The 16468-nt window shown below is 36.6% G+C and overlaps 1 protein-coding gene across 4 annotated transcripts in view; it reads left to right on the forward strand.

Annotated features, from left to right (window-relative positions):
- The window catches only part of PARD3B (par-3 family cell polarity regulator beta), a 370506-nt gene that overhangs the window by 176495 nt on the left and 177543 nt on the right, over positions 1-16468 (forward strand). For 3 of the 4 annotated variants that reach the window (XM_048953006.1, XM_048953009.1, XM_048953008.1), the window contains 4 exons: positions 3304-3474; positions 6480-6609; positions 12848-12947; positions 14998-15113. In XM_048953006.1, coding sequence (XP_048808963.1) covers positions 3304-3474; positions 6480-6609; positions 12848-12947; positions 14998-15113 — 517 coding nt within the window. The remainder of the gene's footprint in view (positions 1-3303; positions 3475-6479; positions 6610-12847; positions 12948-14997; positions 15114-16468) is intronic. The other variant, XM_048953007.1, reaches the window with a different exon arrangement.

Below are 16468 nucleotides of genomic sequence, written 5' to 3' on the forward strand. Positions count from 1 at the left end.
TTTGAAATGCTGGTACACAAATCTAGCTCCATTGTATTAGTAGCACTGCAAAGCTTAGTTAAAGGATTCGTGAAGAATGTTTGGGGTTTTTTTGTTTGTTTTGTTTTTGTTTTGGTGCTAGGTAAAGATTTTTTAAAAATACTAAACCTTTTTGCTGCTAAACCCAATAAAGTAAAAAATTCCTAATTATTCCTAGCTAATCTTTTAATATGGTATCCTGCAGGATTAAAACTTCACTTTTGCTGATTGATTTGTTGGGTCCCTTTTTAAGCTCCTCTTGTAATTTTTAAAGTGTCTGTTTTACTTCCACTCTAAGAAAGAGGCTACTTGATATTTGTAAGTATGCAGAATCTGTTATGCGAGGAAATGTTTGACTGAGTTTGAATACATCATCTTTCCCCACAACTTCTGGGAATTTCAGCCTTGTTCATCTTGAGACCCCTTGGCTTTTCCCTTGAGGTGAACTTGTGATTATCAGGTATTTGCTGTCTGCTGCAGCTGTAATGCAGCAGAACCATTATTAGAAATGGTGGAATACTTTCCATATGCCTGTTCGTTCAAATCAAACATGGTGTAGCTTGAACTTTCTAGGGGCTTTTGATTGCTACTGCAGTAAATGTTGCTTGTTGTGTGCAGTGGATGGTAAATTGGATTATTCCATTGAAGGCTACCAAGGAATTCCTTCTGAGATAAGTGGCACTGATGTACTAAGGGAAATAACTAGGTGAGCTTTGATTAAATACATAACTCTACACGGAATCTGGCTTTGTCTCTAAGCTGTACTGTAAAAACAAAAAGTCATGTCTCTGAATGTGGTAGTCATGCTAGGTTTTACTCACTGCGACTCTCTACACAAACCCCACGTACTGAATAAACTAGGGAACAGTACCTTCACCCTTTATTAGGGTAGTTCAATTGCAGTTTTGGAGATGGCATTTGAAAGCTGTTTTGCTGAAATGCCAAATATTTTTCTACTCAGAAGCTGCAAAGAAGCCTACCTTTCAGAGATGAAAGAAAAAAATGTGTTAAAACAACATCTAGTTTGTTTTGAGCCAAACAGATTGTCTTGTGGTTCAGTCTTTTAAACCAGATCATTACACCGGTGATGTGAAAACCTGTTTGAAAACCTGCTTAAACACTGAGATTTGTAGTCTTTACATGGCAAGAAAGTTTCTCTATGAAGCACCTTCTACCTGAGCGTATGTAAAAACATTGTTCAATTGACTTTCAGTCCTGCCTTGTACAGTTTTTTTTCTGATCATAAAAGTTGAATTTTGCATTGAATGGAGCATATTACAGAATGGGAAGAAGCAAGATGCATCAAAAGTTATTTAAAAACTGACGTGATTAAAATGTAAAGAAATAAATATGACGTAAGATATTAAAAAAAACCAGCAGGCTATTTCAGAGGTTTCTGAGGCAACCATGGTTCATTTAAAAATACGCACTGTGTTCTGTAAAGTTGCATAGTCAGGAAATGTAGTCGTGACATGCATTTGTATTCAGTTTATTAAGAAGCTTTAACACATATTTATATGTGGGTGCTTATCCACAGAAAAGAAAAAAAGGTGATCCAGGAGCCCATGGGACCTTAGCAGGAGGACATTAGGACCTGTGAAGTTTACAGTCTTAAAGCAACTCACAAAAACTAAAATCTCCTTTCTTCTAACCCCTGTTGCCATGAATGACTCCATTCATTTCAGCAAATTTTGATAGAGCACAAAGGAATTGCAACATGTGCAAGTAATAAAACTTCCTGTTCAATAATGTTAACTCTTCTCTCCCTAAGCTTTGCCGTATGCGATGGCATCATTTTGAATGTAGAGAAAAGGTGGGGTTAACCTACTGACTTTGGGTATATGTGAATTTATACTGGCATGAAACATTCAAGAGAGGTGGGAGAGTTTTCTGTATCCTTTCCCAATGGTATTGCTGTTTCCTATTCTTCCTATTCTTCATTCCTCCACTCTTCCCGGAAAAGCTTTTCATCCTCCGTCATCTCATCTTTTAGTTCTGTTTCCATCTTTTTTTGATGCTGATTTGTGCTGTTCTTCAGTTCTGTGACACCTCTTTCTATTCATGCTCTGCTGTGGTAATGTTAATGGTGCCAAGTTAAAAAAAAATAAAAAAAAATAAAAAAAAATCACATAAGCAAGCTAGTTTTTTCACAAGTATTGTAAGTCACTTCAGCACAAATGCCTGAGCCTTGGCAGCAGTAGCATAATAGTTAATTGAACATCTTAGTGGTAGAAAAAATAAAAATTGAAAAGTATATATATTTTGGATTACTCAAATGCATGAAATATGTAAACAGTTCAGATGAGTGCCTATGCAGAGTATATAATGTCTGTGACTGAATCAGATTCATTTTAACCAATATAATGTTTTTCTATGGAAGTTCTCCTAAGCTTTCTTCACTGCCCTTCTGTTGTGGATCTCTTCAGTCGTTCCGTTCCCTTTGAGGTCTGATGCCAACCTCATAATTGTGAAGTTCACAAGCTTTTAAAGAAACTCCTGTAACATTCCTTGTTTCCTTGTTAAAGAGAAAAGTCACAGCACATGCTTTTATGAAAAGAAACAAATCTCAGATTATGCCAACAATACCAATAGGACTCCTAAATCACAGAATAGCAGTGTCCACAATTTTATTACGCCTACAACTGTCAGTTAACCTTGGCAATGAAACAGAACAACTTTCTTCAAAGCATAGGCTACTTGGTATGTCTCAACTGCAATTTTGTCATTGACAGCAGGTTTGGATGTTAAATACATGAACAGTGCTAATTAAAATATGGTTGCTTAATTCTTAATGACCGTTCTGAACTGGCAACACTACGCCATATGGCGACGTGGTAATTGTGACTAGTGGGACTGTAAGACAAAGTTTTGGAAGTATCTTTTTCTTACCATGCGCTAGTAATGGATAACAGTGCATGTAAAATACATTGCAGTACTGCTTCACAATTGTGCTGCAGATACTAACAGCCATAATATGGATCCCTTTAATTAACCAAGAACTCCTTTTCTTGTTTTCCTTTTTGCGGGTGTGGAGAGGCTGTTTCAAAATAATTTGCATGTGCAAGAAAAGCAGCAACATGTAATTAACACATAAGTACGTGCACCTTATGAACTACTCTCAAAATGTTGTAAGGGGAACGAGAAATTGGTCAGTTAGAGAACATGAAGATTTTTCTTTTTAAAGATGAGGTACTGTGCAATCTCTTCTTACAGGAACACTTCTGCCTATGTCAACAAGATAGAACCATGACAGCCTAATACTTGTTATTTGTTTGTTTATTGCAGGATGGCCGTTTGCGAGTAAATGATCAACTTGTTGCGGTGAACGGGGAGTCGCTTCTGGGCAAATCAAATCATGAGGCTATGGAGACACTGAGGCGTTCCATGTCCATGGAGGGGAACATTCGTGGCAGGATCCAGCTAGTAATTCTACGGAGACTGGAGGCACAAACAGAGGTAAAGTGATAAATGTATTTGTTAGAAGAATGGCCTTCTAGTTTTAGTGTTTTTGTGTAGAGGAGATGATAGCCAGACTCATGGCTGCTGAGAGCTTATCCTGGTAGACTGAATTCCTGACTTTCTAGACTTTCTAGAAACGTGCATTGTTTCTGGTTGACATCTCCTGAGCTTGCTCTTCCTTTTGAGGCTATGCTAAAGTTTCCTCTTAGTTTAAACAGAACAGTTTGCTGTTCTGATAAGTTTTAAAACAGAAGTAAATGTCCTCCTAAGACAGATGAGTGGGAATTAATGTGCTGATGTAGTTTTGACTATCTGTTACTTCCTCAGAGGCAACAGTTGAGATAGTTTATTTGAATTCTTCTGTTTTTGTTATCACGATCAATATCCTTAATGTGACTTGAATTTTACTTCACTCTTGCTTTTTTGTTTTTGTTACTTTCATTCACTCCGTATTCTTGTGTTTTTAATTGCACTTCTCTTTTTCTTTTTCGCGTGTGTGCACATAAACGTGCTCTTTCTCCATCTTTTTTATACATGAATAGATGTGCATAATGGCTGCCCTAACTGCTCATCCTAGTTATAGTTCTAACCCTTGAATAAACATCTTAAGAGTTTTGACATCTGTTCCTTAAAATAAAAGTATACACTAATTGAATTGTGATATAAAGTGTGAAAATTCCACTACAGAATTCCAAGAGATGATTTTAAATTGTTTATTAGATAAATATATCTGAAACATTTTTATATATTGAGAACAATCCCATTTTTAAGTGTATTTGCATAGAATATAATAGGGGAAGGCCCAGAGCCTTGTAGCCATGAGTAACTCATAAAGCTTTCCTTGTAGGAGATGTATTTGATTTACTACCATCATTGATTAAGAATTCTGTTTAGAAGAATATTATTTGCTGAACATCATGCTCTTTGTTGGGAGAATACTTTGCATAGGAGTCTCTGTCAGTCTTGTTAGGAAAATGTGAAAAACATTCATCTGTAATGCTGGAATATTTTACAGGAAAGCACATTTTTACTTTCCAGCATTTTGTATATAGCTGCATGTACAAATGCTTGTTTTATTTATTGTGCATTTCTGTAACATAAGATAGCTCATCTTCTAATACAGCACACTCTTGCAAGTTTTCTTCATTTAGCAATAGTCAAATTTTTGGGGAAAAAAAAAATCAAACAAGCTCAAAAACTGTAATGCTCTCCAAACAAACATCATATTGACCTAATAAAAATGAGGCTGCTTTTTATAGATAAGTGTATAGTTCTGTATATTATCCAGATGTATGAAAAAAGTAAATCATCTTGACTCGTGCCCTTTGAAGGATGCGTGATGAGGTCTTGATTGAATCAAATTCATTTTAGACAGAAATTAATTTTTATGGGTTAGTCTTTAGGTTCAATTGTAATTCCATTTGAGTCTGGAGACCATAGCAGAAATTGGTTGTTGCCCATTCTTTTCTTTCACCAAAACAGCTTCCAAAGTAGTGCATCTCAGCTTGGTAGAAGCAGAATACATTTAGAAATGCATTACTGTTTTTATTGGTCAGGACACTAATGGAGGTCTTCCATGACAGCTATGTTTTATAAGCTGAATACTCTAACTAGGCTGGCTACTGATCAGTTGTTGGGATATTGATTGTGTCATTTATCAAAGAGCTAGAAAAGCAGATTTGTTGTTGTTAATTTATCCTTATCCTACTGGGTACACTCTTGACTGATGCAAGGCTTAGTTTAGCTAGTAGTACTCATGAGAAAGTAGTAATTGTGGGCTTTGCTAAATGAGGAATAAACATATTACTCTTACATAAAATAAAGAATTTCCAGTAAGGAAAAGAACTGTAATTGTTAGTGTGCTGTGTTTGGCTGTGCTTCTGTACAAAGGCTCAAAATAACCTTTTCCAAGGACTCACGTGCACTGACGAGGGGAGAATGTTGCCTGTGCTGCCTCTGCACTGAGACTACATTTGTAGCCATGTTTTCACCACAAGCCATCTCTGTGTTGGCTCGGGTTCTGTGCTGAGGTTCATATTTTGCCACTTAAAAAAGAAAAAGTTATCCAAGAGCTTGAAAGGCAAATTACAAGTGATTTAACACACACTCCTTTCTCATGCGCTGGTTTTCACTTGGCAATGCAGTGGGCATCTTGTATGGTTGTACCAATAAATGATAGGAGTTAAATACACGCATTTCTTCTGTGGGTACAACTATATAGTTAAAGGAATTATATACTTAGTGTAAGATTTACTGGAATAATGTACATGCAGTTCAAAAATAGATGCCAATTGGGTGCCCATATGAAACAACAGGTACGGGAAAACTATAAAGGTCATTCTGAAAACTATCCATAATATTCTTCTGTGTGGGTTTTCTGTTTTCCCTGAATAACGAGTACAGAAACGTCTTTCTGAATCCGTCCCAGTTTTACAAACTGTGATTTTTTTTTTTCTTCTTCTGAACAACTGCTCAGGAGAATAAATTAGGCGATATGGGGGTGGGGAGTGCTGCAAAAGAAAAGCTGACTAGAGGTGTGACAGGAGTTTGTTTAGCTGCTAGCCAGAAGACCTGCGCTTGGGAGTTTGGTGTAACTCCTTACTTGCAAAACTGCTCTAGTGTGTGATCATCAGAACATATGTACTCAGTCTCTGAGAGAAGGATACCAGCTGGCTGGCAGAAAAATACCATTGGCATTGCCTGTGTTCTTGTGTTGACAATGTCACAAGCTGCCCTCCCAGATGGAGAATTTGAATGAAGCCAGTTGTGGGTCATAAAGAAAACGCTCCTCATTTTTTGTGCATCGCACAATGATTGTTAGTGCCGAGATACTGTCTTATTTCATGATCAGCAACAACAGTCATTTTGAAGTTGTCTTTTACAGTGTAAGCAGTGCACGTTGCATTACACTGTTTCTGCACTGCCCGTAGTGATGACAGGGCTTCTGTACTGCAGAATATTTAATTTTTTTATACAATGTGTGGTTCTGTTTTTTTCCTTAGGATCGCTTGGACCAGGGTGTCTATCAGAAATCAGCGTGTGATGGCAGTCATAGCTTTGCAGCTATTTCCCGACGCAATGGTGCTGTTCTTCAGCAATTTGTAAACTGTGGCCCTCAGGAAAGAATGCAAGGTAGTCTTAGATATCTTTCTGTGTGCTGAAACAAAGTGCTTTTTATCTTTTTTCTTTCTCTTGAAATCCAGAGCCACTAGAAAAGCATTTAATTAGAGTAAGTGCATACTATGTTACTTTGAGGCATGAAGATACAGAGAGGCTGGGAGAGCTGACTCAGAAGTTGTGAATTAGATTCCTGGCACAATTTCCAGTTTAAGTAACAGTTTCTAGCTCACTGCCCCAACACGTAAGGTTGGTTAAAAAACAAATGATGAGTGCAAAATATATGTTGTCAAAATGTTTATTTTCTATATAACTTTAATGAGTTCAAAGATTTTTTTATTGGTTAGATTTATGTCCCATGTTATTATCAATTAAATGAATTTATACAGAAGTGTAATATTCATAAACTATGCTTGCTTGTTTTTAGCTAAAAGGAAAAAATTGTTCAAAGGTTAGAACCTTTAAACCCCCAACTTACGTACAATTAAGTTGTTTAAAAAAATGTACAGAGAAGATATGCATGTATGAGTATAAGCAAACGTACCAGTAGGAGCTTTGAAGACTGCATACTTTTCCTGTTATCTTTCATTTCTGATTGCTTTCTGTATATCTGTCTGATTTGTACCTGACTCAACAAGATACTAGATAGGTGAAAAATTTAAATATTTGAGGTGATCTTGATGCTTTTAAAAATACTCTTGTCCTTCAAACCAAGCACATGCTTCATGGTTAAATCTATGGTAGGGGAAAATAGATTTCTTTGTAGTTGAGTTATGCCTGATTTTTCTCAGTAAACTACAGTGGAATCTGTGTGGTCTGCAAAAAAGTGATCTTTTTGCAGTAGTAAGAAAAACTACAATGACTGCTGGGGGGACCTTTTAATCTGAACTGTACAGCTCATGAGAAATTCCCAGGTAATCCAGGGGTAAATCATTTTGTGTCAGTGTTTTGAAATTGTGACTCCAGGCAAAGGATGGCAGATTTAGACTCGAGCATTGTAAAATCTCAGATCTTTTGGTTTAGCTCTACGTTGTGTTTCTGTTGTTGGCGTTCATACTGATTCTGTAGTCAGAAAAAGGGTCATCCTTAGAGCTAGCCTGTCCTGTAGAGTTAGCTGTTGCCAAAGGATTACAAAATAGTAATAACCTTTCAAGTCTTTCTTTAAAAATGAATGAGCAACTCCTTTGGTGCCACCATTGCAGGTTAGTGGCAACACATAAACTGTCACTTAAGTGAAGTTTGAAACAAAATTTGTGGAAGATCTTTAAATGAAGGTTATTCAACTGTAATCAGAAAATCAGGATACTAGTTTGTATCGCATTCATAAAACAGTGCTTTCAGTGGACACTGTTGTTTTAGTTGAAGTATAATGTAATGGTATGAAGATACTATAGCAAACAATATTTATTTTAAGGGTTTATGATTATTGATTTGCCTAAAGACTTAGAGAACTACTGTTCTGAAGGTGTTTAAGAACAATGGGTGATATTTTTGTGGAAGCAGAAAAGGAAGAGCTGTGGATGCAGCATTGAGCACTCAAGATCAGATTTGTTTTCAGTTGTTCAGTTAATAATTTTTCTTAGAGGAGTAAAAAAGAAGATTGTCAGTAGATTTGACTTATTATTATATTTTCCTGAGTAGAATGTAAGTGAATTCAAAAGGTAGAGAATCTTTTTTTTTTTTTTTTTTTTTTTTTTTTTTTTTTAAAGCATTTTAGAGAGAAAAAAGGAGGAAAAAAAATTGATGGCCTCAGAAGAAAGGGTGTGGGAGAGAGAGAGGATGCTCTGCTGTGCTGCTGAGGGCTATCATCAGGAAAGGCTTAGCATGGTGGGGGCTTCTGAAGGGACAGTGAATGACAAAGGCTCTTCTAGCACTGCTGGGAACCTACTGGAAATATAATTTTATTGAGACTTCTGTAAAAGATTTGGCATGCGATGGGTAAATTTTATGTGGTCTTGATGAAGAACCACACAGGCTCGTTCAGCTGAAAGCATGTCTGAAATAGGATTCTAATCTGAAATTTTTCAGGTGAAAGAGACTTTGGTTCTACAGTAATCATGTGTATTGTAGAAATATTTTTCTGACTGTGAAACCATAGTATTAATTACTGGAGAGCTAGTCTTTCTGCTTTCCATGCCAGCCTGTTACTTGTTTCCAGTCACTGGTTCAAAAACGTTATATACATTGTTTCCTATATAAGTCCCTGAAGACAAGCGTAAAGGCAAAGTACTGCCAATATGCCCAACCTCATTTAACTCCGTTATGAACTTTAGGCAGTCTGTTAAAGGAATGAGTCACAGGCAGGGTATGCTTCTTATGACAGGCAAGAGCAGCTCCCAGTTGTACGTTGTTATGATGTGCCATCCAGATCTTGGATGTGAACGTCCAGCTGGTACAATATCACATGCAAATAGTAATGAAAGATAGAAGTGGTTTTTAAAGTCATGCTGGATCTAATGCAACGATTTAATGACATGAGCTGTATTAGGTTTAATAAAATGTCACTTTCTCAATTAATGTTTTCCAATAAGTTATTTCTAATATCATTCACTGCTCCTACCAATAAAACTCTTCTAAAAGCTCAGCAGAAATACACTGAAGCTTGGCTTGCTAATACTGTTGTCTGTTTTAAAAGCCTTTTATTATACATGAGCAAGAAAAACTAGTGTCTAGGGAAAAGTAGTTATAGCCAAAACATTACATTTTTTTCTTGCCTGTGGATATTTAAATAAAGGGGGAGGGAATACTGATCCAATATTGAATTGCCAGTGTTTGTTCTGTTTTTTTTTTTGCATGAATAATACTTGCTGCCTTCAGGTCCTCACTTCTTTTGCTGCCAAGCTGTTGCACAGATTCAGTGGCTTTTTTTAGAAAAACCTCTTTGAGAAACAATACTTCAGTGCCAGCAGCTTTACATTTCTGGTGCTGAAAGATTACTGGAATGTGTTTCATTAGAGATTCTTACATATTTCTTATAACTCTTTATTATACACGGTTATAAGGAAGTGCCATCATCTCTCTGTGTAAGTAGTAGAATAATCATAAAATACCTCTGCTGCCACTGATGGCTGAGTCTGAGCTTGTACAAGCATCTGTGTTTTCATAATGCCACGACAGAAAAATCAAAAAGTTATGTTTTATAAATAACATTTAGCTTTTGCACGTAAACATTGTGTGTATCTTACAAAGTAACTCAAATCTGAGGGATACACTGAAAATATTGCTTCCTATGTTATTATGTTGGCCCATGACATCAGAGGTGATATGGTAGCTACTGCTGAACCTTCCCACCAGTATCCCATTACACATTGTTTCCATGTGACAGTTGTCAGCAGACGGACAGTCTGACAGAATGGTGTCTGACATGGAAGTGTGTATGAAGCAAAGGTGTGTCACTGAACTCCTCCATGTGGAAAGAATGGCACCCACTGACATTCATTAGTATTTGTTAATCGTTTGTGCAAGCCAAACAGAGGATACGAGCACACTGAAAGCTGGACTGTGTGGGCAGCATTTTGCTAGTAGCAGTACCATCATAGGAGCTGCGGAACAGTGCGTCACCTCCTCTGGTGCAGATGTCTGTGTGCACAGCATGCAGGCTCCTGTTCATTGGTGAAAACACACAGCTGATTGTGTTGAATAAATCCTGAGCCTCCAGCTTTCATAAGCTGATTCTTAAGAAGTAGTTTTGCAAAATATATTCTTTTATTACTTTCTGAGAATTTACTTTCCTGAACTGCTTAATATCTGAAAATTTAGTGCGTTCCCTGTGGTCATTCCTGATTCTCCAACAAGTTGATTGTTTTTCTGTTTCTTTTTGTCTACTGCAAGAAAAATGCCAGTGAACCAGTCGCTTAAACAGCATTTGTGATGTGGCAAACCAATTTCTGTGAATCAAAGTTAATAACAGAATGCAGTCAGTACCATCCCCAACTATAGTCACTGGAGGCTGCTCATACAAAGAGGGTGAAACAAAGGGGTAGGTAGGGTAGGACAGCATCACGTGTATGCTTTCTGCTTTGAGTAGTTTATGATTTAGGGACTTCCTCAATCAGAATGTCTGGACCATCATACTTTTGATACCTCCTTTCTCTTTGCCCTTTCCTCTCTCTCTTTTTTTTTTATTTAAACTTGTTTTCCAAAACATCATCATGACAATGAGATCCATGAGTTTACTGCACAGGAAAAGCTGCAGTTTTCTGTTTTTCCTAGTTGTGCTACTTGATAATTACACTGAGTGCCTTGTTACTGTGTGTGTGTGTGACAGTGAGGGCTTCCTTTTCACCTTGTGCAGAGTTTTTATGATTTCATAGACTCGTTTCTATCTCCCCTTTTATTGCTTGCTATTCTAGATAAAGTAATCCCACTAAATATCCAACTATCCTTACCACCTTTTCAGTATGTTTCCGAATTATATATACCACATCCTCTTTCAAATGGGGAGAATGAAAGTCTTACATGCTATTTAAAAATGAAACACAGCATTACCTTGGAGATTGAGATGGAGTGTTTGGACTTTTCTTAAGACTCTGAATGTCTCTTTACTTTCTGAATTCCGTAAGCATATATTCAAAGAAAAATCCAGCCCACTTCTATGTTATTGTTCCCGAGTGCCAGTCGCTGATGAAATAGTCTTTGCGTACATGTCAGGAGTTTTCCCTTACTCCTGTGTGCATCACTTTGCAGCCGCAAGCATGCAATTTCACCTATATTTTATTTCCTACTTGCTATACTGCACTGCTTTCTGCAGAGCTTCATAGTCAGTTTATTTTTGGCAATTCTGAATAATTTCACATGAGTAAAATCTTCTGATTCCCTTCATCTTTCAGATCATTTAATTACATTGAACAGTACAAGTCCTTCTTTTTCAGAATATTCTCAAACTCACCATATATTCCTGATGTTTTCTGTCCTTAAAGACCTGAAAGAGGATGATCTAAATGCAGTAAATCAGAGCACATGAATTTTGGAAAGCTTATCTGATTTCTGTTTCAGACTGACAATCCACTGTTGTTTGTTTGTTTGTTTTTTTTAACACCTCGTTGGAACTTTTCTCCACATCTACCCGCCTTGCATTTACTCTGAGGAAGATGTCACTTCTGAGAAAGAACTGGGACTATTCCTTCTTTTTCTAATCTTTGGCATGCTAGGCAGCCAATAGGAGCCTCATGGTTTATAGGATCCTTGACCTAATAGTGCAGTTATGTTCGTTTTGTTTGTAGTTCCCTGAAGTTAAAGAAAACCAACTTCAGTGTGCTTATATAATGGATATCTTCTCTTGCAGTCTGGCTTAATCACCTCCATTTGAAGCATTTTTCTCATAAGTTAGGTTGTGTACTAAGTACTAAGTAGTACTAAGACTAGTACTTTCAGACAGGATTGTACAAAGAACCAACATATCCAATATCACATGAAAATGTGATAGGTAATTGTTAAATCATTATCTTCCATTGAAACCCAAGGATTATTAAATATCCTTCTTTCTAGTGAAGTTTTAAAGGGTTGAAGATGTATTCTACATTGAAAAAATGTAGAGACTTCTTGTAAGATCAGACCTTTATATTGAAAGGCTTGAATTTACAGGACAATAATGAACTGGTCTGCAGCAGGCACAGCACTCATATTAAATACTGCATGTATGTAAGTGTTGTTGCTTAGCAAACTGCTGAGGGTTTAATTGAGTAGTTCATGTTTTTCTTGGTTGGAAGTAATTTTCTGGTGTGAACAGAATGTCTTCTGTAGAGGTAAAGAAGAAATTGCCTTAATAGCAGGAAAATGAAGATTGTAATTCAGAAAGACTTTTTTCTTTTGTTGCCATAGGATAACAGAATTTTTTTTCTTCTGAATTCTTTGTTGAGAAGAGCTCTCTGCTGTACGTGAAGGATGGTAAATGCTCCCTGTCAAAGGAAATTAAAGCATGAACTTTGAATCAGTGAGGATGCAGCTGTACCGTAGATGTGAAAATTTCTTGCACTCAACTTCACTATAAGCACAAAGTTTCCCTGTATTTGTCTTTAATTACGCATATGCAAATCTGAAAATCAGCTCTTCAGGAATTCCCAAGGGGCGTATTTTCTGCTTGGTATGATTTTAATTCTAGTTTAGTTGGTTTAGGGATTTGAATAATTTGTGAGTTGTTTCAGAATTGCTTAAGGCCTTCCAGTCCAGTTATTGATCAGTGAACTGGTATAATGAACTTCTTTATGCAGCTTTTTTTTTTTAACACAGACACCCCTTTTTTTCTTAATTTCAGAGTTGCCGGTGTCTGACTGTGGCAATTGTGAAAATGAAACTCCTCCACCTCTGCCACCACACCCTAGTGAGGATCTGCTGAATGAGGATCATAACCATAGGTTGGAGTTCATCTATTTTTCATATTTACAGCCCTGGTTGCTAATTAATGATTGTGATAATGTGGTTCTAATCAATTTTAAAATCACTTTTTTTTTTTGCAAAGATCTGTAGTATTGTTTTTACAGTCACCCAATCCTTCAGTATAAGCTGATAACATTTTTCTGGCATTTAGTGCTTTCCTCATAAGCTGCTCTGTGCCTCCTCTTTAAGATCTGTGGGTCACCTACTGAGCATGTGGTCAGTAAAACAAAGAGAATCCCCAAAACATAAACTCAATTAAAAAAAAAAAAGTGAAGCATAGGTGCAGTGCCTAAAGTCACTTAAAGCTTTAAAAGCCCTAGCCAGATTCACTTTGTAGGAACACTGATCTTCTTACACAGCGTGTCAGCCTAAGAAATCTTCAAGCTTAGGAAATGGTTTTGCTAAGTGTGAACACTGAAATGTATAGAAAAAAATGTTAACAATGAACATTTTGCCAACTAGAAATGAGTTGGGTAAATTATTCAGATATTTTAAGAATGTATTTTTTTGAAGCTGATGTGCTTGATGTCAGCTACAGACTTTCTTTTCCTTTGCAAGTAGTGCAGAAAGAAAGAAAAAGTGATGAGGTTCATGCTGTGACTTATACCATGACTTAAGAGCACGGCATTCTCTTGGTAGCACAGGTTACACATATTTCAGCCTATCGTACTTTCAGGAGCATTGAACACGATTTACTCATTTTGTGTACACATTTGAGATAGCCATGTGACTATTTTGTTTTAATGAAAAGTGGTGAGCATCCTTTCAACAAAACCTTAGCTGTACTTCTGTCCTTGTGTGTATTGATGTGGTTATAAACCAATCTTTAAATGACCGGTTGCAGGTAGTATCAGGCTACCTCAAATTCTTCCTTATCCTAACAGTAATTTCATTATAGTGATCTTTTCTCGTAGGCATGTAGGGATGAAATAGTAAACAAAAAAACAACAACAACAAAAGACCTCTACCTGGACTAATGGAATTCTCCATTGAATTCCCAGCTGCATTTGTTTTGTAGAATCTATTGCTAATTTTTCAACAAGCTGGGAGCAAAAACATTCCCTTAAATGATGATGATGTTTTAGGAGGATGATGTATTTAAAGGCCCTTTCTGCCTCCTTGACTTTTTTTCCCCAGTGTTGTATTGGTTTTCCACTTGGATCATAAGCTGTGTTGAAATTGAATTTCTGTGGAAAGTCAAGCAGATTTCACTTAAAATGAATTATGGTGAAATGAACAAACCAAAAGAACAACAACAACAAGAATGCAGGAAAAATTTTGACACTATTAAACTGTTTTGATTGAAGAGTTCAGAAATGAATGTTTTTGATTTTGGAAGTTTTTGATCATATACTAAAAGAAAAAATCTTACTTAAAAAGATGGGGAATTTTTCAGGTGTCTTTCTGTGAAGTGCTTTGACTCCTCACAGGGGAAAGTTACTTTGAGTTTCACTCATGGAATTTTGAGATGTTCAGGTATTTGTCTACCTTGATGCAAATTCAAGTATTTAAAAACAAACACTACACATTATCTTAAAATTCTCCAGAGAGTTACGACGCCTTACATAAGACCACCAGTCTTCACCCTCTGCCAAAGCATTCGGTGGCTGTATGCTTTTAGAACAGTTTAAGATGAACAGGTGAAGAATTGGAAGGGGTACAATGGTGATGTTTTCCCCAGCTTTCTGTAGCATATTATTTGGAAATGCAGTGGTAAAATGGAACTAACAGAACACGCACACACAAAAAACACCCTAGCAAGTACTTGTATGTTCCTGCTTTCTTCTGCTTAATAAAATACGAATTGTGTAAAAGCAGCAGTTATCACTAAACATTTGCATTTGCAATGAAAAACGAGTAGAGGTGCTAAGTCTAACGAAGAAACCTTGAGGATCAATAACTGATTTTAAAATGCATGGCTGCAAGCAACTGGGAAGAAGAAACACATGTATAGTGTGCATGTTTTAATTAGATCACTTGTGTTCTGAGCTGGTGCCTAAATATTTTACATCATCTTTTTTTCTGCAGCCCTACCATAAATTCAGCAGTGTATTTAGCAGATCAGCACATCAACTTCACATCTTTGACACCATCCAAGCAGTCTGAATCAATTAATCTGAAAGCCTCAAAAAGCATGGATCTGGGTAAGAAGGGGTGGGGTGACACATAGGTCAGCTTTTTAGCCTCGGCACATCTGCACCATCTCTGTTTCTTGCTTTTGTTTCTTAAACACAAATATCAGGGAGCAAGTTCTGCAGAGGAGCTGTGGTGATGGGGACCGTGTTCTGTCTCGTGCAGCATCTTAATTACGAATACCCTTTTTTAGATACAAGAAGAAAAGTGTGTTTCTCTTTTCTTGAAAGGCCATTCTATCCAGTGTATTGAAATCTTAGCTGAGGAAAAGGGAGCTTTTCTAAAAAATGAGCAGAAAGAATAACGGTACAAGTTTTATGTGTCTAAAAATATAGCAAAACAGCAATAATATAAGTTTTTTTTCGTATGAAATATAAATGATTGCCAAACTACTATGGACAAAGGCTAACTTTCTTAAAACAAGTTGTATGTTTTTCATTGACAATGACAAACACAGGCAATCAAAGCACTGCAGTAAATCTTTATAAATGCTTGAAGAGTGGTAAGGTTATGGTTCTCTACCCATCAAAGCTGCGCAGAAAATCTTGCAGGCTGGGTGAAACAAAGTAAATGATTCTTTCAATATTGATAAAGCATTTGTGAGTGAAAAATTGAGGGGTTATTGCAGTTGAAAACTGTGTCATGTTTTGATGATAGTTCAAGGAAAAATTTGCAAGGTTCTTAAGCCGTGAAGAATCAGAAACTAAATAAGCATGCCTTTTGCCTTCTAGTTCTTTGTGGCACTAGTCCTTTATCTTCCCTTTTCAGATTAAAGTGTTGAGGGGAGTAACTCAGGGAGCTATCATTAGGGTGTGTTTAACAATAGATTTGTGTTTTGTTGGATCAGACTTTCATAGACAATTAATATATTCTTATGTTGTATAGAGATAACTGTTTGCGATAGGTGTTTATTTCTTGAAATGTTCAAATTTGGTCTTAGTTTTTGTATCATTGATTCTTATTTATTAGTACTGTAATATTATTTTAATGTACCATTAAATGTGTGTGCTTCTATAATGGAGTGCTAGGAACAGTTACTAACACACGGTAAGGATGATTTAGAGTGGTTTCTTAGACAAAAAACACTTCAATTTTGAAGTGCATGACCTGACCAGAAATGTGTACTTTTGCATTCTATTCCACCCTTTTGACAAAGAAGGATGCATTAGATAGATTTCTTTTTCATGTTCTCTTTTTTAATTGTTGTTTAATGTTACTGCACGTACTGAAGAAAGAAATGAGCTTTATGTACTTCTTGTAGTCAGCACCTGGTTGCTTTTCTGTGCAGCCTACTATAGGGATCCTGCTTTAGCAGGGCAGTGAACTAGATATCTCCAGAGGTTCCTTCCAGCCCTACAATTCTGTG

Source organism: Lagopus muta, chromosome 8 (genome assembly GCF_023343835.1).
Source record: "Lagopus muta isolate bLagMut1 chromosome 8, bLagMut1 primary, whole genome shotgun sequence".
NCBI classification, from domain to species: domain Eukaryota; kingdom Metazoa; phylum Chordata; class Aves; order Galliformes; family Phasianidae; genus Lagopus; species Lagopus muta.